At 36.3% G+C, this 27,335-nt stretch overlaps 1 protein-coding gene across 1 annotated transcript; it reads right to left on the bottom strand.

Moving 5' to 3' along the window:
- Nucleotides 1-11,363: 11,363 nt before the first annotated feature.
- On the bottom strand, nucleotides 11,364-25,318 carry LOC132609617 (ankyrin repeat-containing protein At5g02620-like). Its single transcript, XM_060323679.1, has 3 exons — nucleotides 24,145-25,318; nucleotides 22,485-22,842; nucleotides 11,364-11,952 (listed from the first exon to the last, which is right to left on the bottom strand). Exons 1-3 carry the CDS (start codon nucleotides 24,718-24,720, stop codon nucleotides 11,531-11,533), a joined length of 1,356 nt encoding a protein of 451 aa, XP_060179662.1. The 5' UTR covers nucleotides 24,721-25,318; the 3' UTR covers nucleotides 11,364-11,530.
- Nucleotides 25,319-27,335: the final 2,017 nt, after the last annotated feature.

Raw genomic sequence — 27,335 nt, 5'->3', positions numbered from 1 at the left:
TTAACTTAAGCGCTTGGTGGGAGGCAACCCATCGTTTTGAAATTTTTAAATCATTTTTGAAATTTTGATTTTTTAGAACAGTTTAGTTTATGATTTGTGACTAATCTGCAAAGTTTTACAATTTTTGGAATTGTTTTTAGCAGGTTGGGTTTTCAGAACAGCCACAAATCAGTAGCTGCTGCTGAGACATGAGTTATAATTTGTTAGACTGGTTTCTGTGCTTATTTTCTGAGTCTGGAAAAACAGGGCCTGATTTACCTCTGCGCGATCGCGCAATAAACCGACGCGAACGCGTTAAAATAAAATTAAAAAAAAAAATTCCTCTACGCGAACGCGCCGTAAGGCCACGCGAACGCGCAGACGCGCGTTTTCCAGTTAACAAAACAGAACAATAGAGGGCAAAACGCCCCATTTCCTTCACTTCTTCTCAAAAAATTTCTCACTTTTCTCTCAAATTCAACTTCAAATTTTAAGAAAAATTCTTCAACTTGCAACCACAAGGTATGTGATTCTTTCATTGTCTTGTTCCTAGGGTTGTTTCATCTTTCCATGTTAGAAATTGTGACAGAGAAAAAATTTTCTTCCACTTGTTTAAGCATGAAAATGTGATGAAATTGCTGAATTTCTCATCATATAAATTGTTGTTTGTTGTGAGTGATGTGAGTTGAGAGTTGGGTGTTGATATTAAAAGAAAAAATGGGGCAAAATACGTGCTCAAAATCATTGAATTGAAGCCCCAAAAATGATGCCCATAACCTGTTTGTGAAAATGTTTGTGAGAAGCTGAAACGATTCAGCGCGATCGCGCCGATAATAGACGTAAACGCGCTGAATAATAGCTCAAAAATGGCGCGAACGCGTCCTGTTGAACCGCGATCGCGCTGAATAAAATCATCAACCTGGCGCGATCGCGATCGCGCTGAAGAAAAGAAGAAAAATTGCCAGTGCACAAACAGAATGCTCGCACAGAGCTGCTCAAAACTTGGGTGCCCAATTTCCTTAACCTAATTTCCTCATTATACATCATTGTAGGTGTTCATATGCATTGTGTTTGTTTTGTAGGTACTTAAACTTAAAAAATAGCTTCATCATCCAATGCTTCCCAAGTGCCCTTGATTGAATATTATGACACCACCACCTTCCAGTCAGCAAAATGTTCGAAGCTATATGATAGACTGCTGGGAAAGAGCTTCATCGAAGAGAGGGGCATTGTAACAAAAAATTTGGAAGAAAAGATGCCCGAGTTCTATGGAAGGTTGGTAACAAGCGGCTGGATACGCTTTGTAGATAAACCAATCAGGGAAAATCATACCCTTGTGCGGGAATTCTATGCAAATGCTGCAGAGTTGGACATTACACATAGGGCAATTGTCAAAGTCAGAGGTGTGGATGTCCTGTGCAATGCCTCTAGAATCAATGCCTATTACAATCTGCAGGATGGAGACAACAGCGAGATGGCACAGATGTACGAACAAATGCGGCAACAATGGTTTGTGACCCACCTCCATGGTGGGGAGCAACCAAAGTGGCTGACCACAATGCAGAGAAAGATTGACTCTGCAGAGTTTACTGCTGAGGCCAAAACTTGGCTTGATATTGTCACATCCAGGGTGCTGCCTTCCAAACATGATTCAGAGGTGCCCATTGAGAGAGCTAAATTAATTTGTGCTGTGATGGAAGGGTTACCTGTCGACGTGGGGAGGCTCATTATGGAAGAAATACGGGAGGGTGCTTGAACGGACTAAGAGTCTATTCTTCCCGTCATTAATCACTTACTTGTGCTCCACTGATGGAGTGCCCACAAGGCCAGGTGACAAAGAAAAGGGACCTGGTGTACCGATTCATCCTTTAAAAAAGAGAGGGCCTGGTAATATACAGAAGAAAAGGAAGATTGATATAGCAGCCTCGTCATTTGGGCAGTTTACATCTACTGCATCAGATTCTGCTGGTGGGGCATCTGCTCCTCCTATGGCTATACCAATCCTACCACCACTACAAGAAGCAGCCAGGCCTTTCCAATATATCTCCACCCAAGTCCATGGGGTGGACAATCGGATTCAGCAGCTAGTGGCTAGTCTCCCTTCGGGCCCACATGGAGAAGGCACATCTACAGCTCCCTCTATTCCTGGTGGTCCGACATTAGCAGGTGTGGTGGAGGACATGAAACATATAAAGGAAAAGCAGGGCAAGATAGAGAGGAGGCAGAAAAAGGCAAGAGAGCACGCCAAGAAGCAAAGCAAATTTCTGAACAAAATGATGAGTATTTTGAGGAGTGTGTGCGGAGCACAGCATGAGGAGGAGGAAAATGAGGAAGATTTTGTCCTGCCAGAGCCCAGCAGCTCCAGGTCCGAGGGTGAGCAGAGATGACCATAGCACGCAGTGCTAGGTGGTATGCTAAAAAAAAAAAAAATCTGTGTTGATGTAATGTAGTGAGGACACTGCAAGTTTTTAAGTTGGGGGTGTTAGGAACCTCCTCGGCTTTTCTTTGCCAGAGTTCTTTTCCTGAGGGGGGTTTTATTTTGTTGAAACTGGCATGTTTAGGATGTTGCTTAGGTTGAGTAGAGTAATTTTGGCTTATTTGGTACTACTTGGTAACTAATGGCATATATTGTGGTTTGTTTTGTTTGTTGGAAATTTTGGACCCCTCGAAAATTTTAAAAATGCATACTTAGAACAGGATTGATTAACATGATTGATTCTTTATATGACATTATTATTATTGGGGTATTATATGTGATAAATGACTACTTAGGAGGTCACAAGTGCAAAAATAATTGTCCTTATGCCAATGTGTGTGTGAGCTGTTAGTTTGATTCTGTTTATGCATATATAATCTAGAACTTGCCCGGTTGGTCTTGTATGAAATCCGAAAGTTAGTTTGGTTGTGAGATGATCTTAGGCTTTCTTTGTTGAAATAGTCACTTTGCCTAAATAAGCCTTACCAAAAGTGTTAAATACCCCTAGTTTCCCTTTTGAGCCTTTTTGACCTTTTTCTTGGCTAGCCAATTATGAAACCTTACCCTTTATGCAATTAATCCATTTGCGCACCCGTTCCCTCCTTGATGCTACTAGTTAGATAAGGCAAAATGTCTAAGTTGGGGGTGAATTAAAGGTGGAGTACATGTTAAAAACATAAGTTGGGGGTGGTGGAGTTTGCTAGTGGAGATTTGATGTGGTAGTTGCGTATATAATAATAATAATAATAATAATAATAATAATAATAATAAAAAATCAGAAAATTGTTGTGAAAAAAGATTTGTAAGTTGGTTAGGAGTAAAACCACATCGAGGTCGAAAACTGAAAGAAAATAAAGGGGTGGAAAGAAAAGAGGCAAATTAAGGTGACAATATGATTGTAGTGTTCAAGGAGGGTGAGTCACTAATATCCAAAAAGTATCCGACCCGTACCTGAACCTACATTACAAGCCGAAACAAGTCCTAATGTGATCACAACCGAACGAGCCTAGGATGAAAACATAGAAAATAAGGGCAAGCCTATGGTATTTGCATGTGTAGATATGAATTTCTTTGTGAGTGTGAGTGTTTTTCTCTTCTCTTTCATCTTCGTCCCATTCTTGTCGTATATATGTGTGTTGGGTCATTCTTTGGTCTATGTGAGGGCATAAGAATGAGAATTGAACAAAATAAAGTGACCGCCTAAAGTAGCGTTTGTGTGCACCATAATTTGCTCGATAATATAATGTCATTCATTGAAGCTTCATTGTTAGTCGTAGTGTTCTTGAGTTGTGTATATTGTTTTAAAACAAAAATTGGGGTGGTCCTTGGAAGAAAAACATGCATGCCAGTAGTTCAGAGTCAAAATCAATGTAGACATTATTACTCTATGATATCTAGGTATTAGGTTGAGTCGTTGTTTTGTATGGCTTGCTTGAGGACAACCAAATACTTTAAGTTGGGGGTGTTGATGTGGCGTGATTTTACGCCACAATCGACGCTTTTCGGCTATAAGTTTTACTTGTTTTTAAGCAAGTCTATGTTATTTCACGTGGTTTTTAGCATGTTTCAGGTAATACGGGGTCCTTAGAGCCAAAGCGTGGAAAACAAGTAAAAAAAAAAAAAAAACTGCAAAACTGGAAACAACTGGAGGTTCTGGAAATTATTGGCGAAATATTGCTCTGCGCGTTCGCGCAGGAATATCACGCGTTCGCGCTTACGCGCGTCTGTGACTCTGCGCGAACGCGCAGTGAACACACGCGTTCGCGCCCACGCGCGCTTGGGACTATACGCGTTCGCGTTAAATTATCACGCGTTCGCGCTGAAGTAAGGCGAGTGGAGCTGACGTCATCCACGCGATCGCGCAGACACATGGCGCGATCGCGTTGAAGGAATTTTGGGCCAGATCGAACAGAACTCGGATTTTTACAATTTTTGATATTCCAGTTCCTATAAAAAGCCAACTAGGCTTTTCTAAACATATCTTTGGCAGCTTTGACAAAGTGGAGGCTTGGGTTCCTACAAAAATGTTCTCTCTTCTTTTTAATCCTTGTTGATGGAAATCTCTTGGTGACAATTAAGATTGACACTCTTGTTGTGCTTATTTATTCATATGTATTATTCTTAATCAAGTAAGTTCTTGCTATTTTAATTATTATTGTTCTTGAATGTTTTCAATGGATTAGCTAACCCTTGAACTCGCCCATTTACTTTGTTTGAAACTCGGAAGAGGAAGAACGGAGTTGGGATAGAATAATTAACATGAATTTGGGGTGTTAACCCTCATTTAATGGAAATTGACCTAGGAATAGGCAATACCACATGTAGTCATATTCGGGTGTTCTGAATGCTCCTAATTGCTTGAGGGATCTTCAATTGGGTAGTCTAGTTAATCTTCGGAAGAAGTTAATTTAGAGTCATTATCCGAGGCTAAATAACATAAACTTACTATTATTTATAATTCGTGAAATAGATTGGATTGTTACTTGAGAAGTAGTTTCCTTTATTCCACTCTTGTTGCCATTGATCAATTTTCTTGCTTTCTAGATTAGAATTTATATTTCCATATTTTATCAAAACCTTATCAAAAACCACCATTGATGCGTTCGGGCATAGCTATTGTTAGTGATAATTCCTAATCTGCTTAAATCGCCTACATATTGTTCTCTGTGGGATTCGACCCCAACCTTGTTGGGTTACTATATTTGACAACGTCCGCGTTATACCATTAAGAGGTGTAATTTGAGCGTATCAGAAATCAACGAAAATTTCTTCATTGGCCACTAATGTGGTAGTGGTTTTTTATCAAACTAACAGAGGACAAACCAGTCCAACTAGTAGAGGGACAACAACCAAACGAAAATAAACTTAAACGAGCAACACAGTAGCAATTTTAAAAAAAAAAAGACAGAGCAAAGGGAAAGATATTAGTGAACCAAAAAAATGTAAAAAAAACAGTACAATATTCATCATAGCACCAGGAGTAGTATCTTCGGAGCACAAACCGACATGAAATTAGTAACATAAATACAACTTGCATCCAAAAATTAGTGCATCAACAGTAGCTAACAAGGACAGCCTATGCTCATCAGAAAGGACACGACTCGAAAAAATCAGTGCACAAACGGTGTTAGCCAGCAAAAATAAGAACAATATAATAAGGGTCTCCAGGAAAGTGTCACGACTTTATACAGAAACAACCCAACAATATCAAAACAATCGCATTTAGTACGAGAAATGGTGAAACAATACCCAAAATGATAACAAAACATTGAGCAACTCAATTGTTGCTTACCGGAGAATGTGAATTCAGTCAGATCACGATGATATATAAGCAAAATAGTGAAAAAATAAGACCAGTCATCTGAGCAAAATAAACACGCCGGAGTTGCGTTTTCCGGTCAGATCGGCAGTGTGAGCGAGGGCTTGCTCACCACCGATGTGGTGAGGAAAAACGAAGGGGGAAGGCTAGCGTTGTGGTGGTGTTTAGGTGTCGCTGGTGGTACTGGGTTAGTGAGGACGGAGGAAAAAGGGATGGTTTTGTGGTTGTTGGTGGAAAATGAAGGGATGGTGGTGTTGCGGTGGTGGTTGTTGTTGGCTGCTCCGGTTCACCGGAGCTAGAAGCTCCTTGCCGGAGCAGCGAAGAAGGCGAAGAGGTGGAGAAGGAGGGCGGTGATGTCGTTGCGATGTTGGGGTGTTGTTGGGGTTTACCGGAGCTCGGAGCTCCGACGTGGTGATGGGCGGCGGCAAAGAGAGAAGTGAGGGGAGGGAAGAGAAATAATTTAGTATTAGGTTTAGATGATGTATGTGTTGTGTCTGCAAATGAAAATAAAAGATGATAAATAAAATTAAACCACTCCCCTGTCTTATAATATCAATGAACACCCTCTTTTGTCCAAAAAATAAAAGAATGCACCCCCTTGTCCCCTTTACCTCTTTTTAACTATTGCTTAAAAATGTATTAACCAATGGATCAAGAACCCAACCTATCACCTCAAATGTCAACATTTAAAAAGGTGACGAGACCTTGACTTGATCGAATTTTTGTTCTGCGTTTAAAAATTAATTGGTCCGATTTTTCTCTGCACTGACGGACTGTACTAAAATATAGTTAATTAATACATGTGTAAGTATAAAATTTAAATATTAATGTATAAGATACGGAAATGTACTGCTATAAAATTAAGAAACAATTATTAACTTTACAAAAATGGTAGTATTACGCTGTACATGTGCAAAAATAATAATTCTTAAAAATTACAATAAATTGATAAAATTCCTAAAATAAGGATAATTATCGATAAATTGTCAAAAAAATGCAAAAATGTGCAAAAAATGGTATTTCGTGCTCTCTAACGAATCAGGGCCCCCCAAAACGTTAATTTTAAGCATGGCGAGCCAAAATTAGGTGTCAAAAGTATAGATTTGAATTCAAGTGAAGACTTGTGTAAAACCCACAAGTCCCACATCGTTTTTGTAAGATTTGAGATAAGTTTTGGGGTTCTATAAATAGAGCTCCATCCCTCACCGTTAAAACAAGTTGGACAACCCCAAAAAAGGCTTGACTTTGAGTTTCACTCCAAATCTAGGCCTCACTAGTGATATTTAGAAGTGAGGCCAATAAGTTACTTTTTCAATTTGATATAATTAAATTCATTTCTTTCCTTTTCATCAATATCATTTTTGCTAGTTCTTAGCTTTTCAACTCTCTAAAATCATGCTAGTTCTTAGCTTTTCAATTCTCTAAAATCATACTTCCTTCTTTTCAATTTATGTGTTTTAGTTTGAATGGATACGAAATTTAAGAAAGTAAAACAACCAAGAGTCGTGACAGATATCGGATGAGACAATACAAAAAGATATATTTTTAAAGAGTTTGATATGCATAACATAGTAGAATTAAAACATAAATAATAGTCTAGAAAGTTCACTCGGTCAAGTTAAGATATCGGATGAAGGTCACGACCTGACAGACTGAGTGTCTTGTAAAGTACATCCTTTATATGATTCTTCAGTATGTCCCCCGTAGAGCGAAACTCATCACGATCTGAATATGCGAAATAAGACAATTTGCTTGTCTTCCAAAAGACATCCTTGCACACTTGTGGCAATTGGCTTCCTTTTTGTTGAGTTAGAACAATCCCAACAATCCCTAGCAACTCTCTTCTCTTACTTTCCAACATTTCCTCTATTTGTTTTATAGCTTCTTCTTCAGAGATTGTTCCTCCACTCTGTGTTATTATATTGACACTATATTTTTTGGTAACCTCTCTGTTTCTTCTCTCTGCAAGAGAACGTTAGAGAGGATCAAGTATTAGTATGGAAAATTAATCAAATACTCTTGTATCTTTAGGAAACTATTCCTATTAACTATCTAATAAGATACATTTCGAAGGATAGGAGCCAACAACAAACACCCATCTACATGCTTAAAGCTAAGGCTTAATCCTATTCCAATTTTCAAGTGTTATACCTTTCTTTTTGGCTTCTTCGCATGTTTTCTTCATTATATTTTAATTCTTATTTAATGAAAATTTTGACTCTACCTACCTCCCACCAGCAAATGTACCAGTACTTTGCGCGTCACTTAGGCAGATGGAAAGAAATTAATCACCTAATATTTTATTTCTATCAAAATTTGAATCCTAATATCCAAGATTTTCACCTATACTTCATTGATGCCAAGCCATACCCTCCGAGAGACCTCGATTATAGGACAATGATTATCTAATAGGAGTGGTAAAATTAGCCCATGAAGATATATCCGTTTAAGTTTTGATCCTCCCATTTATTAGCTAAGCCCATTTAACCCGTCCAATTCAGTCCATTTAAAAGTTGGGCTAATATGTACGTAGTACAAATTAGCTCATGAGATATCTTATCAAAATATTTTTAAAAAGTTTTTTTTTTTTTTGAGATGTATCATATAGCCATAATAAAGATTTTCTTTTTGTTAGCCAGGTAAACAAATTAGGGGAACTTACAAAAATACTAGTAAATATATAATTATCTATAATACCTACAACTATTTTTTAATTTACAGAATCTAAAGAATATACCCTATAAATGATAAAAGGAAAAAATCTTTAGATATGGTCAATTTAGTATAAATATGGTAACCAATCTATACATGTTATATTTTTTCCTTTATTTGTTCCTACAAATTCTCCTTTACTACCTATCATTAATAATAGAATTAATTATATGATGAAGGATATAATATTAAGTATAATTGACATAAATAATATAAATAAATATTTAGATATGGTCAATTTAGTATAAATATGGTAACCAATTTATACAGGTTATATTTTTTCCTTTATTTTCCCTACAAATTCTCCTTTCCTACCTATCATTAATAATATAATTAATAATATGATGAAGGCAATAATATTAAGTATACTTGACATAAAAAATATACATATACTATATACGCTAAACATGTACCTTTAAGTCTTCTTTTGAAGGTTTTTCCACTTTCCCCTTGAGCTTAGCCTTCAAATATAACATATAATTAAAAATAATATACTACATACTCTATTTATGCATATATGTGTGTGAGTTCATCGATAAGCTATATACCATATCTCCATATACCATATACCATATCCAGGTAGATTTTCATGTACTTTTCTTATACCATATACCATATCTCCATATACAGTATACTATATCAGGTATATTTTCATATACCGTATACCATATCAGGTATATTTTCATGTACTTTCTTATACCATATCTCCATATACCATATCTTTTTGTATACTTCTCTTAATATTAATATATTTAAATTAATTTCTTTAAGTCACAAAAAAATAATTGCATTCATCAAGTGAAAATAAAAAAGGAAGAATAAAGAGGAGGAAATGAAAGTTTTTTTTTAATATTAAAACGGTTTGAAAGAAAGAGAAAGTAAAAAGGGAATATATGCATTAATGGTAGTAACTCTTAAAATTAGTATTATTGATATTTTAGGAATGTAAGAAGTTGTATTTTTGTAATTAAAAAGTTAAAATTTTGAATAATTTATATTTATGTAATTTTTATAAAGTAGTTGTAATAATTTTAATTACCATTTTAAAAAGTTGTATTTGTGTGAGTTTTCCAAAAATTATAACAAAACAAAGAAAGAAATAAAAAACTTAGTAATAATTGGATTGAGTTATGACCATTTCTTAGCCCATTTCAATTCAAATAAATGACCCATCCATTTATAAACACAATCTATTTTGACCCACCTAAATTCAGTTCGATTCACCAATTTGACAACCCTATTATCTACCATCACATGTGTATACGGTAAAAACCGAAGCAATTTGCATACGGTAAAAAATGAAGTAAATATCGCAGCTGTCCAATACGAGGTCGAAGAAGAACGAGAGCATTAGCTTCGGGTAAGATCGAAGGGAACGAGGGCCAAGGAGTTGTGAATTTTTCCAACTAAATGTCAAAAACCGAGGGTATGTTAGTAGGCTCGAAAAACCCGAACCTGAAGGGAAGACAATCGGCATAGGTTCAAAGTATCAGTTACGAGCCAGGTTACACGTCGCCTAACCGCTCCGTCATTTGCGCCGACATCCGTACGGGTGCCGTGTTATCCATTTTAGGGTTTTCTTAAAAGGCCTTTTTTAGGTTGTACTAAGGCCCATCTATTTTTGGTTCGTCCTTCCCCCACCCTATTCGTCGACGTTGTGGCGAGAATCATCACTATTAAACCGGTGATGGGACAGTGGAGACAGAGGGGAGAGGGGTAGGGGTGAAGAGGCTGCTAAGGTGAAATTAAATTGCAAATGAAATCCTCCTCTGTTCTTTTGTTTAGCTAAGGGAGTATTATGTTGTTGTTGGGCCAGGTCAGCCCCTTGTGGGCTGGACCTGGCCCTCCGTTTAAAAAATAAATAATCCTAAAACTGTTTTTGTACATCATGTAGGTATATACACATATATCATGCGTATTTACACTTGTGGGGGGCAAAACAGACATTTTAGTAAAATAGGTTAGTATTTAAAATAACTAGCTATGACAAAATTTGATTAAAACGTGGTCAAACAAAGGCGTAAAAAAATGGGACTTTAAAGTTTTTTTTTTTTTTTGCCAACATGGCCTTCAATTGACCCTCAATTAAATGAGGGTTGCAGTTGTAGCCTATCATTGTAATTAACTGCAGAGTCATCCTCGCAATTAATCATTGCAAATGTAGCCTCATTTTGGTATTAATTTAACCAATTACGACTGATTTGCATTAATGACCTTAATTAATTTGCCCATGGTTTGGACATTTCAATTAAAGCCATTAGGAATTCAAGATTTGCAAAATTGACCCCAGCTATATTAAAGCATGACTTGTTTAATTATTGCGCGATCATTTATGCAACACACAACAATTAAAACTAAATTACAATTTTGTCAAAACAAATTTGCCAATTTAACATAATTATGCAAACATACAAAATTCAATGCTTGAGGGGCAAAAAATGGTAAATTCTCTTAATTACTTAAATTCCTTGGATAAAAAAAAAGATAATTCGCCTTCTTATTTGATTTTTCTTGATTTGATTAATTAAATGAACAATTGTTTAAAATTGTTCTGCTGCTCATTAATTATAAAAGTATTTCATAAATGCTGTAAAAATGCTGGTAAATATCTAAATAATTAATAGAGCCTTTACGGTTCCTCTATTCATTTAGAGAAGTAAAATGCAGGTCTGAATAATTATGTAAAAATCATTCAGATTCTCTGTGAGTGTGCAAATTATTTTATTTATTATTCAAGGACTCCGAGTAATCAAAATAATTTATGGGAGGTCAAAAATCAAGTGTCAATAATGATAATAATGAGATTTCTATCACAAGTTAAATTATGTACTAATAGAGTAAGAGATCTTCTATATATATATAACTTAAATCTGTCAACCAATATATTACTATTCAAAGAGGTCTAAAACTCAAATATTTTAAAATAAGTACTAGACTGTAAGAGTACTAATACAATCATGGAGATCATGAATCCTCAGATAAATTAGATAGAGTTTTTTACTTGTTCACACTAGCTAGGACATTACTATTACACTAGCTGGAATTCATTCATTACTCTTCTTGGCAATAAATTTCTTCAGCTTTCTAACAGCCTTCAGGCCCTTCACCATCAAACGGATTGTATGGATAATGAATAGGAAGGCCATCAATCCCATCCATACCATTAGTGAGCATTCTATGACTTTGTCATCATGGTTTATGCTTTCATGGGTAAAGGCTGTGACAGATGTAAGGTAAGTGTATGTGGTTGCAGAGATGGCAATCCACATGATAAACTTCAATATCCACATGAAACCTCTCTTCCTTAAAGGCAAGCCACTTATCAACAGTAATATGATGCTCAAAGATGCTATAAACCCAAATGTATTGGACACTATATAATTGTAATAAATCGATAATAGGAACTTTCCTCTCTTCACTGATGAATCTGCTGTAGGACTCGGACTAGATGATGCTATTGCAGTATCTGTAGAAAATATTATCATGTATCAACAACATTGACAATAGAGTAAGAACAGGGAAGCGTATGTAGAGCTCTAGATTAATGTAGTTTAGCTTCATATCTTTTGTAATCGGAGATGTATATAAAATTACGTTTACATAGCTGAAGTAGATTAGTGTCATACACAGTTTTTAGCATATTGAAGTGTGTGTCCATCTCATCTAAGAGCTTAAGTGGTTAGATAGTACACACTTTTATTTACTTAATTATATGCTCAACGCGCCTCCTCACGTGTGTGCTTGATTTTTTTTTTTTCATGGACCAAGGACGTGAAGTTTCTTTTTGATAATGAGTTACACAGAGATTGAGTCCCAGGCCCTTTACCTTACAATAAACAAACTTTTAATTACTTACTTAATTTTATCCTCAACATAGCCCAACTTTCCGCACTTTCTTTTCTAACTTTCTCTCGATTCTTTTTGGTCTATAAGTAGAAAATTTTACAAGGCGTATTGATTTAGTTGGCAGAGCCACTTGAGTTATTTTCTTAAGATCAGAACCCCTGTTTCTTTTCTCTTTATTTTTGGTGGAAAACAATGCTAAATTTGGGCTTAGCAAACACGTGGGGATTTCTATATAATTTTAGAAACTTATAACAATCAGACTTCTCTATAACGACATCTGCATATAACAGCACCTCTCTATTTGGTCAAGATTGAAAGAGCGTTGAAGCTACTCTTGCCATTCAAGAGCCACAATTTGAAGGTTTCGACTGAAGAACAGTTCCAGGTTTTTGAAGCTCTAATTTATTCCTACTCTCATTTTATTCAAATTCAAATATTTTTTTAAAATCTTATTTGTTATTTTGTAAATATACAGTCATGGCAACGCCATATTTTATTCTTATTATGATTTTATTCGAGTTCAATATGTTGTTTCTCTTGCCTTATTTTTTGATTTTTTCTGGGTTTACAGTCATGGCGAAGCCCTAATTGATTCTTATTCTGTTTTCTTTTTTTTGAGTTCCATATTGTCTTGCATGATATTTGATTTTTCTAAGTTTACTGTCAGAGTGTTAAAAAGACAACGTGCCATATCACTTTGGAAAGTATATTACAGACCTTCTACTTCAAAAACAGGGTAAGAACAAAGATTGTTGACCTAGATGAAGTTGAAACCCTATGCAATCGACTAGACGAGTTAATTAATAGATGAAATGTAGAAGAGGCGGACTCCATGTCAATTGATACAATTGAACAGATTGATGCATTTCCAGAATGCACTTACGAAGAAGAGGCAATTGTGGTACTGGAGAACAGGAAGACAACAAAAGAGGCATTTCTAGTAGAATAGAATAGGAATGCGGCAAAGGCGAGGCTACAGAAGATGACGAGGAAAATAGTGATCGTCTATCCGTTCCTGAAAATGTTAAGTCCGTGGAAGTAGAAAGTGAAAAGGCTCGAATTGGTCTATGGCTACTTGAAGAAGTTGATTTCCCTTCCCGGATCGAGTGAGGTCTATTGAAATTATGGTTTTCTTTCAAAGATGAACTACAAAAGCGTTAACCTTTAATTTATTTCCGAACAAATTTTTTTTCCACTTCTTAGAACCGCCGTAAACTGAGACCAATTCAATGGACATTTAGTTGATTTGCTTCTTCAATATTAAATAAAGTATCAGAAGAAAAGCATGAGATGTAGTTCTTGATTAGGGATATGCCATTTTTTTGGCTAAGGGAGTTTGCATTGGTCACTAGACTAAATTGCGAGGCCTTTTCTAGTGAAGATGAGTTGAATAAAGTCCATAACAAGGAGATAATTTCTATATTAATGTTAAATCAGATTACAAGTAGGTTAATCAGGATGTGCTCATAAATTTCGTGGATAACAAGGAATTTTCTAGGGAAGAGAAGCTGTTGAACAAGGTGATCATCAAGAATAAGTATCCAATACCGCACATTGCTGATTTGTTTGACCAGCTTTAGGGTGCTTCCCTCTTTTCCAAGATTGACTTAAGATCCTGCTATCACCAGCTGAAGATTAAGGCTGAGGATGTTCCTAAGACAACTTTCCGAACACGACATGTGCATTATGAGTTCGTGGATATCTCATTTGTGTTACCTAACTCCCTAACAGCCTTCATGGATTTGATGAATGGTGTTTTTAGTCTGTACTTGGATTCCTTCGTGATTATCTTCATTAATGATATCTTTATATACTCTCGTAGTGGAGCGGAGCACGATCGACATTTGAGGATTGTGCTTGAGATCTTGAAGGAGAAGAAGCTTTATGCTAAATTCTCGAAGTGTGAGTTTTGGCTCAGTTTTGTGGCCTTTTAAGGACATGTGGTGACCAAGGATGGGTCATGGTAGATTTAAGAAGATTGAGGCAGTTCGTGATTGGGTCAGGCCTACTTCAATTACCGATATTTAGAGTTTTGTTGGCTTTGCTAGTTATTATCGGCGATTTGTAGAGGGATTTTTATCTATTGCATCTCCTTTGACCGGATTGACTTATAAAAATATACCCTTTTAGTGGTCGGATGAGTGTGAGGCGAGCTTTTAAAAGCTCAAGACTTTGTTGACTATAGCTCTGATTTTGACTTTTCCAGTGAAGGGAGAGGGCTTTATTGTGTGTGTCCATGTAGAAAGGAAATGTGATAGCTTATGCTTCAAGGCAGTTGAAGGTGCATGAGAAGAACTACCCAACTTATGAATTGTTGTTGGCGGCGGTAGTATTTGCATTGAAGATTTGGAGGCACTACTTGTATAGTGTGTTTGTAAGGTGTTTACTGATCATAAGAGTCTTCAACACATTCTCAATCAGAGGGATCTCAATATGAGATAGCAGAGGTGGTTAGAGATGCTCAAGGACTATGACATGTCAATTCTTTATAATCCGGGCAAGACCTATGTAGTGGCGGATGCCTTGAGTTGCAAGGCGGTGTAGGTAGCCTAGTATGTTTACAAGTTAGAGAGTGACCTTTGGCTATGTATGGGCAGTCATTGGCTAATAGATTAGTGAGACTTGATATTTTTGAACCTGGTAAGGTTATGGCTTGAATGGAGGCGCGGTCTTCCTTAATGGAGCATCTTAGAGCCCAACAATTTGAAGATGCAAAGTTGTGCAAAATTCGTGATAAGAAAAGGAAAGGCAAGAGAGGAAATTCTTGATGAAGAGGGGGTTTTAAGGATCAAGGGTCGCATATTTGTTCCCAGGTGGGTGATTTAACTAGATTGATCATGGAGGAGGCTCACAATTCTAGGTACTCTATTCATTCGGGAGCTACAAAGATGTATTAGAATTTGAAGCAACATTATTGGTGATGTAGTATGAAGAGAGATATTGCAGGATTTGTGGCTAAGTGTTTGAACTGTCAACAAGTGAAGTATGAGCACCAAAAGTCGGGTGGAATTACTCAGAGGATGCCTATACTTGAGTAGAGATGGAAGTGGATTGCTATGGAATTTGTGGTAGGGTTACTTAGGACTTTGGGTAAGTTTGGTGCTATTTGGGTGATTGTGGACCGTTTGACGAAGTCGGCTCATCTTCTACCTGTTCAGATTACCTACAATTCAGAGAAGTTGGCAGAATCTACATCCGAGAGATAGTTCGTTTGCATGGTGTGCCTATATCTATCATTTCGGATCGAGGCACTCAGTTTACATCTCATTTCTGTAGATTTATGCAGAAGGAGTTGGGTACTCGGGTGGAGCTTAGCATAATGTTTCACCCTCAGACTGATGGTTACTTTGAGTGGACTATTCAGGTCTTTGAGGATATGTTATGAGCCTGTGTGATTGACTTTGGTAGTCATTGGGACCAGTTTTTGCCTTTGGTAGAGTTTGCTTACAATAATAGTTATCATTCTAGCATTGAGATGGCACCATTTGAGGCATTTTATGGTAGAAGATGTCGTTCTCCAATTGGGTGGCTTGATGCATTCGAGGTTAGTCCTTGAGGTATAGATTTGCTTCGTGTTGCTTTTGACCAGGTCAAGTTGATTCACGGGATACTTTTGACGCTCAGAGTACACAAAAATGTTATATGGATCGAATGGTTCGTGACTTAGAGTTCATGGTTGGTGAGCGGGTATTGCTGAATGTTTCACCCATGAAGAGTGTGATGAGGTTTGGGAAGAAGGAAAAGTTGAGCCCTAGGTATATACATTGGTCCGTTTAAGATTGTTTAGCGCATTGGGGAGGTAGCTTTGCCTCTTAGTTTATTAGGTGTTCGCTATGTGTTTCATATTTCTATGCTTGAGAAGTATCATTCTGATGGTTCTTATGTGACTTAATGGGATTCGGTGTTGCTTGATCAGAATTTGACATATGAGGAGGAGCCGGTTACTATTTTGGATAGGCAGATCCGGAAGTTGAGGTCCAAAGAGATTGATTCAGTGAAACTTTAGTGGAGGCACCGTCCAATTGGATGAGTTTTGAGTGTTAGGTTGAAGTTTGAAAGTTGCATGATTTTTTCGGTGTTTGGTGTTTCCCACCCGTGAGATTGAGATCGCACATGCGAGGCAGCACCTGCACGTGGTGGGTTGCAGGTGCGAAGGGAGGTGTCTTAGGCTATGGTCGCACCTGCGAAGTTAAGGCCGCAGGAGTGGCGCCGTGCCTGCGGACCTGAGCAAATTAATGAAGCACTGGTGTGAGAAATTGAGCACACCTGCAGAGATCGCTGATCAGAAACCTATTTTATTTCCCCAATTCGAGTTTAACCATTTCATTCACATATTTGAGAGCTCGGTTTATGGTGATTTTGGGAGAAATTGCAAGGTTAATTGATTGGGTAATTTCCTAAACCTTCCTTTTAGATTATATCATGGATTAATAAGGATTTTCATGTTAGAAATCATGAATTATGGCTGGGAAATCGGGGGTTTATAAACCGTAAGTCAAAAATAAGGATTCATGATTAAATCATGGAATTGATGTTGGATTGAGTTGATTTTTGGTATTTAGACATCATAGCTGATGGGTAAACTAATTTTGGATTAAATTTCTCGTTTTGCCCTTTGAGGCTCGGAAACCTTATTTTGGGTGACTTTTTGTGTTCAGATTTAATGTATAGCAATATGGGTATCATTAGTGTCATATTCTTACCTAGATCCCATTTTGAACAGATTGGGATCATTTTGAGGCTCTATGGAAGGCCAAGGCTTCGTTGTGACTATCGGATTCCAAATTCAGGCAAGTTCAGATCTTGACCTCATTTTAAGGCAATTTGGTTGGTTTAATTGGACTAATAAAAGGGGATAATGGGATAACTAAAGGGGGTCCCGATACTTGTGAGGTGACGAGCACTTACATTGGGTACCAGTGCCATGATATGGGTGTTTGTATAATTTCAATTGTATAGTCCAGTCTGAATGCCATGGTTTGGGCATTAGCTCATAGCATAAATTGATTGGTTCTCGTGATTAGGATATGAGGTCTCTTATTTATTATTTCTATGCTTATTACCTATCTTATTTGTGATTCATGTGTTCTTATAACTCATAATTACTCGTTTAAAAGTGGAAAAAAGGCTAAAGATTGAGTCTTTATTGTTTGGCATTGATTGCTTGTTGTGTGCATGCCATATTTATGCTTTTATATGGTATCTCATGCATATTACACTTGAGGATACATATGTTGGGTCCGAGGGGAAATGATTCTAGACGGTTGACGTGAGTATATGACCCGATAGACCGACTGATATGATTGATATGAGTCTGATTGGCTAGTGACAGGTAATATAAGCCAGGTAATGTAATTTGATTGAGAGATAACTATGGCGAAGAAACCCGAAGGGAAATGATTTCGGGCGGTATATGGACCTCGCGAGTCCCCCATGGGTCGCGCTCCTATTAAAGGAGCGTGTGTGTACCTTAGATGGAAAGCCTTTGCGTTACATATCACTTGCATTTCTTACCATTTTCTTTTACATGTGTTTTGTTTTTGTGTTAAGCTGATATTGAATCCTTTGGCTGCTTGATTCGGATTATTGGACTGTACTTAAGGGTTTAGATGCTATAACCTAGGCTCATAACTTATGATTTTAGAGATTGCATTGGTTATTATGATCATTATGATGAACTTACCGTGGTTAGGTGTAGCAGTAGTATTCGGAAGACCAACACTCGTCTCCGTGTTAAGTTAGGGTCAGTTGATGTTATTGCCCGAGTACACGTTGTTCCCGTACTCACTCTAAACTTGCTGCACTATTTTGTGTGCAGATTTTATCCCTGGTTCGAGCACTGCCCGTGAGTTCGCCGACAATTGAGGACACCATCTCAAGAATTCGGGGTGGGATACAAGCAGATTTGTAGCATCGAATTCTTCTCTATTATTTACTTTCTGTCATTCCAGACAGTGTACTTAAGTATCATTTCAGACTTGTATCCGTATTTAGCAAGTTCTTGTACTAGTGACACCAGTCTTAGGGGATCGTACTTATTTTGGCATTTTATTATTATAAAGGCTTTAAGACTTGAAATTGACTTGTATGATTTATTTCTGCACTTATTTCCGTAATAAATTGCTTTAATTGGGTTGTGGATGGCTTATTGACTCAGGTGAGTCAGTACCGTCACGTCTCACAGATTGGGTCATGACAAGAATCTTATGTCTTATGACGACGAGAAGATGAATGAGGAAATCAATTCATTAAGGAGAAAAGATTTAGAAAATCCCACAGAGATCAATATGCTAGGAGAGGCCCGCCCATGACGTCTCGCTAGAGCAGCATAGAAGAATCATGTGACTTTTGGAAGAACATATGGATACGGTTCATACAGAGGTAGCGGATTTTGTAAGGAGTGTGGTGAGGGGACAAATGAAATTCTAGATAGACTGATATCAATTGATAAATCATTGTTTCAGCTTTAAAAATCCATCAAACCACAAGTTAATGGAACTCTTGCCTCTTTAGATGTCGATCATGGCGATGCTTCTATGGTTGCTGATCCCATTGAGATTCAAGATGAGGCAACTGCTAAGAATTAGGGTGGGGTTGCTTAGTTGTTGTTTTAGTTGAGAATAATTTAGAACTTTAACTTTATTGTTCAGTGGAATTACATCATTGTTAATTATGTTTTGGAATCAGTTATGCATGTTTAGATCTATGTGCATATTTGGTTAGACTTTTCACTTGCGACAATTATAAATTAGGTATAGACGTGATAAATATTATAATGGACCGGAAGGAACATTTATGTATACTATTTGAACTCTTATTATAGAATGAAGGCATTAATTAAAAGTAAAGACCAAAAAGGGCAATGTTTATGTATACGCCATTTGGACTTAAAATCAAAGACAAAAGGCCAATGTTTATGTATAGACCATTTGAACTATTATTACATATAGAAGATATTCGTTAAAAGCAAATACAAAAGGGCAACTTTTATGTATAGACCATTTGAACTCTTATTATAGACATAAGACATTCATTAAAAGCTAAGATAAAAGGGAAATATTTATGTATAGACCAACCACAAATTCAGACTATAGGTGGTTCTCTTGTGGCCAAATTGCTTGTGGGTGGAGAATTTATTTCTCCTCTTGTTTGATTTCAGTTCCTCCATGGTTAATTGGTTGTACCGCTTAGTCTACCTTCGGCCTTTTTTGGAATGTATTTTGGTGGGGAAATTTGTATGCCCCGCAACTTCGGAGGAATCACACACTATCCTTCAGAAAGAGTTGGGATAACATCACATTTGTATGATTTGTAGTGTGGATATGTGGTGTTCCATGGAGAAGAGTAGTTATGAACTGTCTCTAAAATCACGGACATGCTTTCTCTGCATGTGGGGCGGGATCTTGTCAATGTAGAGAACTCTACAGGAACATGAAATACTTTATTGCAGTAGATAAATTGCTGGAAACACCAGCACTATTTTCCAAATCATCTATATGAACATTATGTCCATGAAATTCATGAAATCATTTCTCATTGGACACTTTCCAAGACCATCAAGTCCTGGAATGTTCATCAATGCAGTGAGGCGGGCCTTGATGGATTTGGACTTCCATCGGACCTCTTGTACACACTTACATATAAGAGGCCTGGAACCATCCTTACCAAAATCAAGAAGATATAGGCGCACCTACACATCATTCTTGATGTACATAGGACCTATTTTTGCCCACTTGTTAATGATGATTATCTATCCCTCGAGTTTTATGAGTTTATTTGATGTGATTTTATATAAAGTTGGAGATTTTACATGATGAAATGTTCTAATTTGATCTTCATTAGGTTTTTGCTTGAAGGAACTCAAGGATGAACTTATGGAGATGCTTCGAGGTGAAAAGAGATAAAATGGTGAAAATCGAAAGTTGCTTCAAAGCTGGGGCATTGCACAGCCATCGCTCAACCCCGGCCATTTTGGAAAATGGTCGTTCAATAGAGCCCCATCGCCCCACCATCATCCACTTTGGCGATTTTTCTGAAAAGTTCAAACTTAAGGGCATTTTGGTCATTTGGCCGCGACGAGATATAAAAGCTATAAGACATATTTTCAGAGGGTGATCTTGGAGACGTGTATGATAGAACTCTTGGGCAAGGAAGGAGCAATGTGAATTTGTTGATGGAAGTTTAAAACGATTGTTGAGATATTCTTGAGTAGTATAATTGAAGGAAGAAGTATTTCATGAATAGTTTCGACATGATTTAAGTTACTTTTTGAAAATTCTCTTGAGTAATCGAAAGGGCCCTTCAATTATTTTCTTGAGTTATATGAGAAATGATATTCAGAAGAAATCATTCCTAAAATTTATTCTGTCAATAGATTCTTGCTATTCCCAGGACGTCCTCATTAGTTTATTTGATTGAACTTGAATTCATTCGAAAGAAGTTTCTCAAGTTCATGAATAATCTAATTACTTATTGAATTCAAAAGAATCAATAAACCTTGCAGAAATCTTGCATATGCCCTTGTTTCTCTTATTAGTAAATACATATTTTGTATAACACTTATGCTTGATCCTTGTTTTTATTTACTTCTTCGATACCACTTGTGGTTTTAACCACCTCAATTATAAATATCATTTTTAATAGTATTGAGCGAGCTTCTTTTGAGATATTATTTGCACCAATCCCTGTAGAGATGATAATCTATCTATACTATCTTTGACTACAGAAGTGCTTAACTTAAAGTTGTATTTTGCGTTCATCAGTTAAGAGCAGCACCAACTATGTAGCTAATGGACATGTCATACCGCTTGGGATCTATATCACCGGACAGAATCATGCCGCGCACTAAATCTCTATAGGTGTAGTCATGATCCAATTCAATAGCTTGGGTTTTTTGTGGAGAGGTCCACCTCTAGGTCCTTTTAGTGTGAGCCCACTCGACCACTATAATTACCAACTACTACCATTTTACCCTCGATAAATTTAATATAGTCTATAATATAATTTAGCCCAGCAGAAGAAACCAAATATAGTCTATTATAAACCACAATCTATTATAAACCCAAGATGCAGATAGAAAAATCACAAAATAAAGCTCACAAGAGTAATAATGCCCAAGTCAATAAACCTAGAAAGCACTAACCGAATCTAATTTTTGAAAAGAGAGTGAAGAGCTCGATTTGTAGAGCTGCAGCGATCGATTTCTCAATGTCTAAAAAAACGTGAAAATGGGGAAGAGATGAGGGAGGAAAAATGTTGTTATATTATTATTATTTTGGTTTTTTTATTTTTTATTACTTTTGACCAAATTACATTTTTTAAAACTTAGCGCTGGTTTGGAAGGTCAAATAATTAGATTTGAGTTAATTAGCACTAATCCTAATAGGTGTCCATATACCTACATATTAAAACTGGGGGTCCTAATTTTCAAATACTATCTTGGGAAGGGGAAAATGAAATATGTATTTTGTGTTCTCTCTCATCATGATGGGTTTTTCATTTTTTATTTTATTTTCTTATCCCTCCCTAGAGCTTCCCCTCTTTTTGCCTATTCGGTGACGCAAACTCACAACTTTAGAGTTGAGGTGGAGGGAGCTTACCACTTGAGCAACCCTCTCTTGTCGTCATTGTGATGGTTAGTACTTTTGATTCATGAGGTGTTTTGGTCTATATATGTGCTGCTCATGCATGCACACATATAATTCAAAAACCTTAGCTTCCCCTCAGTAAATATTGGCTCTCTCCCCCACTCAATCTTGCACGCATATAATCCAAGAAATTTTCGGAAATTTGTGAAATTCGATATAGTACTTTTGAAGTGATAAAAATAAAGATAAGTGAGATTTCTGTTTAAAAAAATAAAGAAGAATGACTTTGCTAACTAATTTCCAATAGTTAAGTGATTTTTTAAGTAACAGACTCATAACGTCCAACGAAGCTCATCAAAAGAGAACTTATTAAAGGGAAGAATAAGCGAGAAGTAGAAGAAGGACATCTTTAAAGTTAGAGGAATTACTTGTAATATAGTTATAATACTACCAAACAAGTAGTCACGCTTTTGTAAACTTTTACCAAGAAATTCGATTAACTTGGTGTTAAAAGATACTTAGAAAACAGAAATCATTTTAGTAGCTAAAATTAATTACTAAATACCTCCTGGAAGAATCTCTTTCCATAATCCACTAGGAGGGGTGAGACCAGCTTGAAAAGACATGGTTGCAATGAGCGAAGCCACAATCATTAAAGTATTTTTGTCCTTTTCTATCCAATCTTCTCTTTGTAATGGCTCCAATTTTTTTTTCTGTGATGTATATTTTGAAGATTCACTAATTTCGCTCCGGGAAGTATGATTGACTTCCTTTCGATGTGGCCTTGTAAATCGACTGGATTCTCCACTTTCAATGTCTTCAATGTCACCATGGACTTGAATTTGATCATCCATCTCTGTTAATCCGCATACATTCAGTGCATTCAGATCAAATGCAGGATGCCTCCTAAGAAACTCTATGGTCTGCACTCAAAAGTGTTAAACTTCAGTAGTGGATAGACGGTTGGTTTATTTACCAGTTTGTGCACCCTTGTCTAATTGATCCATCCAGTGCTTACTACAACTTAGGTATATGAGAAAAAATTACGTAATATTTTTATCTCCGCTGGGATTTGAACATTAGGATATTTGCACCTTATACTTTGTTGACCACTAGACTAACAGGTGCGTCTTGATAGACATAACCTATACTTACCTAAATCTTGAAATTGCTGAGCTACATGTTTTTTATGAGAAACACAAAACTCTTTATAATTGTAATATCTCCATGTTTGACTGTCCAAATAGTAACTATGACAATCTTAAAAAAAAAAAAAAAAAAAAGGAGAGAAAAACTTGGGGAAGAGGGAGGATGTGGCTTAGAGGAGGAGGAAGACATCACTGTGTATATAAAGGCTTAAGACATCTACCTCAATAAACATAATGGTGGAATAAAGAAGTGAAAATATTAGAGCTAAAAGAGAATGCAGTAGAAATTACCAAAAGTAGAACACAGACAAGCCTTTAATATTCCCTCAGATATTACTTGTCAACTTTCTTTTTTCTTTTAAAAAATCAAACTATATAAATTTTGACTAATTTTTTGAGATATATTTTTCACTACATTGATATGAGAAGAATTACAATTTATAGTACTTTTCTTATAATTTTTAAATATCTAAATTATAATTTTAAATATTGAATTGATCTAATCCAATCTAACTCCATCGATTGGTCAAGTTGACTCTCAAAAAGTAAAACAGGACAACTAATATGAGACAGAGGGAGTAATAAAGAGTATAGGAGAGTTAAGAGGGGCTAAGTTGGTTATCTTGAATCATCCCTAGGCAACTATGAAGAGGGGTGGTTTTAGGTATTTATAACCAAGCCAATTCAAGAAAGCTTTTTTCCATAACCAAGTTTTTCATCTCAAATCTTCCCTATCCTTCCAAAGCTTATCTTCTTTAGTTGAATCTTCCTACCTTATTTATCAATCTTAGGTTAGCATTGAGTCGATTTCGCGTATTTTTTTGCTATTCTCTAGAGAGGCTAAATTGAAAAGTGACGTGCATCAGAACTAGCATTCAACGTCTACTTCGTTGGTCTTTAGCATGTATATTGATAGCTTTTAAAAGCATGATTGGTAGGTTTAATAACTATTTATTTATCCTAGTTTATGTGACATTCTTTTCTTTTTATTCGGTTCTAAAAAATAACACCTTTCTATATTTAGTGGCAGATGAGAAAGGAATTCATCAATTGATTTCCGAAGGGACAATATCATACCTCAATTTGCTTATCAGCAACAGCCAAATGCAGAATGGTGTGGCCATCACTATCCTTTGCGTTAAAAAACGCATGATCAAATCCAATTTCCATCAGCACCTTGAGAGCCTCTAACTGATTATGCTTGACACACAAATGCAAAATGTTTTCCCCATTGTTAGTGATCATTCCTAGAGCTTCATCTGGTTTGATTTGTATAAGTTCTTTGATGACTTCAACTCGACCTTTGATGGCTGCAAGATGAAGAGGATTTCTACCATCGCGATCACGAGCCAGACACATTTCAGGATTCACTGCCAACAAATCTTTAACAATTTCTATGTGCCCTTTTACCGAAGCTATGTGAAGCGCTGATGAATTTTGGAAATCCAGTTCAGCAGCAAGATGTTGATTTCCGTTAAGAATTAACCTCACAAACTCAATGTGCCCGCGCATTGCTGCTATGTGCAAGGGAGTTTCTTTAAAGCTTTTTAAGGTAAGTCTATCAAGAACCAAAGCATCTTCTTGAAGTAATTCTTGTAAAACTCCAACATTACCTTCAATTGCAGCTTTGTAGAGTCTCTTCTCAATATCCATGTTCTTCCTCTTTCTTTTTTCTCCCTCAATAGATTCTTGACGTCCAACTTCAAAGAGATTGCGTCAACTTATAGGAGAAGCTTTTTTGTGCTTCTTTGTAGAAGTCTTCGTCAAGATGCAGGATTTGAAGAAACAGAAATGAAAGATTAATTCCGCTTGGGAATATGATTCCCATTATTGCTATCAGAACAAAATAACAAGAACTTTTTGTCGACAAATAAAATTTGCCAGAGAAAGTCACTTAATGGACATTCACATCAGCTTTATACGCTCTTTATCTGGTCTCTAGCTAGTTTTCTAGATTGTTTTCGAAGTTAGAAGTTCTGTTATCATTTTCCCTATTCAATTTTGCTTAAAAATGTAAATCTTGCTCCAACGTTCGACGATTAATAGGTTTTCCTTCCTATTGTTGGCAATGTCTATTTTGCTCTTAGTATTTTCAGTTACCCTCAATGTCATGTTTTTTTTTTTTTTAATTATACATGATATTTTTTCACCTGGGTGTTTTACCTATAATTTAAATTATGTTATACCTTATTTTAATTGTACTTTAACCTCATTTAAAGTACAAATAGAGTAGTCCTCTTTTCATTATCACTTGATTACTGCTTCCGTCCCAATTTATGCGTCATCGTTCGAATTTTGTGATTCAAATGAATTTTTTTATTGTAATTTTTTTATGTCTTTTAAATGTTTTGAATTGTCAATTATTGTGACTTAATTTCAAAATCCGAATAGTGCTGCATAAATTGGGGCAATAGGAATAACATACAAACTGCTAATTTTCATGATTTTTATTTTAATTACGTGCACTAATTATGTATTAGGGTTCTTCTGTATCTCTTTTTTTTTTTCAAAAAAAAAAAAAAAAAAAAAACACAGCCCAAGTTCATTAATAAAAAGGATTGTGACTTCGGTACATACTTATCTTAGGATAGAGTTATAATTAGGAATGTTCATGGTATGGTATAGTATGATATAATTTTTAAAATTTTGATTCGGTAATTTTGATTTTTTTATTAAAGATGCTTTACCATTACCATTTTGAATTAGTTCTATTGATTTGGTACTTTTAAGTTTATGTTTTGCTTTGTGCGGTACGGTAAGTCCGTTACCAAAATTTATTCGACTTCGACTTACGTGGATAGCGGAGAATTAAGAATTTGATAACGATGGAAAAGTCCTTCGTTAACCGGAAACAACATGCATGTTTGAATAATTTTTATTGCATATGAGTATACGACTATGTAAGCAAGTGTCTAGTTTATATTTCAAAAAAGGGCCAATATACCCCTGTACTATCAGAAAACGACCACATATACCCTTCGTTATATTTTGGGTCCAAATATACTCTGATCGTTGTACTGTTGGTTTAAATATACCCATCCTTGGTTATGTTTATCCAAGATGGACATCCAATCCTACGAGGCAGCTAACAGTTGATGAGGTGGATGCCAAGTGGCATGCCACCTCAACACCCCTAACTCATTTTACCCCTCCCCTCTATTTGTTCTTACACCACTAAAATATCCTTCGCCACCACCACCATTACCGCCATTTAGTTGGTTGATCGAAAAACAAAACTTCCTTCTAATTCTCCTCCCTCCCCACCCCTCCAACTTATGTATGTTTCTTCTCTGTATTCCAACATAAATCTACCCAAAAGAACAATAGAAAGTATTTTGCCCTTTTAAAATTAATGTTATAGATAGATCAAACAAACAAATTATGGGTTTATTAACCACAAATTCTAAAATGGTTCATCAGCCAGTTTACAGATCAGTATAACAGCACACTAATTATATAAAAATAAACACTAAATGGTACTATTTCAGGTATCGAAAACATGATCGTGAGCACTAGCACAGTTGATTGTCTAGTTGTAGGGTTTAAAAGTATAATTTTACTGCATAAAAACAAGAAATCGCAAAAGTGTGTGAAAGTAACGATGAATGTCTTTAGACAGCGAAGAGAACGACACGTAATCTTAGCTCTTACGACGGCAAGTCATTTCCCGCAATCTGGTGGAATTTTTTTCCCATCGACCAATTAAATAGCGGTAATGGTGGTGGATAGTGTTACACCTCGGAAAACTTTTTCCGTTCATGCACAGTGAATTGACTGACGAAGGGCATGATGCATATGATGTTTTGATAAGTAAGATATAATATTTAATGATTCTAAATGAGATTTCAAAGACATTGGAGGTAGGAGACGAAAGTTGTTAAGGAAAGCAAGGTATATGTTGTGTATCGGGAAAGAATTTCGAGTATCGAATTAATGATGGCTTAATGACATTTTGGAGAAGAGTTATAATGTCCCTTATATTGGTAATGAAGTGCCAAGTAAGTTTCAAGAAGAACCCATAAGCCAAACATGAGCATAGGTCATCCAAAAGGGCGAGTTAAGGAAACATCTTCGTAATGATCTGGTTTGGAGGGGCCAAAACGCTATTATAAAGTTGGAATTTGGGAAACATACCACAGGATGAAAGTTGTATATAATTGAAAGAGCTTTCTAACCATAGGTCGTGGGCCCTCACAGCATATCGGGATCAAAGGTTATGGCCATTCTACGACGGACAGCTTAGCGCACTTGGCGGCGCAACATGCGAC

This window comes from Lycium barbarum, chromosome 9 (genome assembly GCF_019175385.1).
Source record: "Lycium barbarum isolate Lr01 chromosome 9, ASM1917538v2, whole genome shotgun sequence".
Classification (NCBI taxonomy): domain Eukaryota; kingdom Viridiplantae; phylum Streptophyta; class Magnoliopsida; order Solanales; family Solanaceae; genus Lycium; species Lycium barbarum.
The sequence above is the reverse complement of the archived record's forward strand: the minus strand, read 5'-3'. Positions and strand labels throughout refer to the sequence as shown.

Coding starts and splice junctions, on each gene's coding strand:
- LOC132609617 (XM_060323679.1), bottom strand. CDS start 24,720: ATGGATATTGAGAAGAGACTCTACAAAGCTGCAATTGAAGGTAATGTT. Junction 22,843..24,144: donor TTGCTGATAAGCAAATTGAG/GTATGATATTGT, acceptor TTTTGAGTGCAG/ACCATAGAGTTTCTTAGGAG. Junction 11,953..22,484: donor GAAAGAGATTCTTCCAGGAG/GTATTTAGTAAT, acceptor TATTTTCTACAG/ATACTGCAATAGCATCATCT.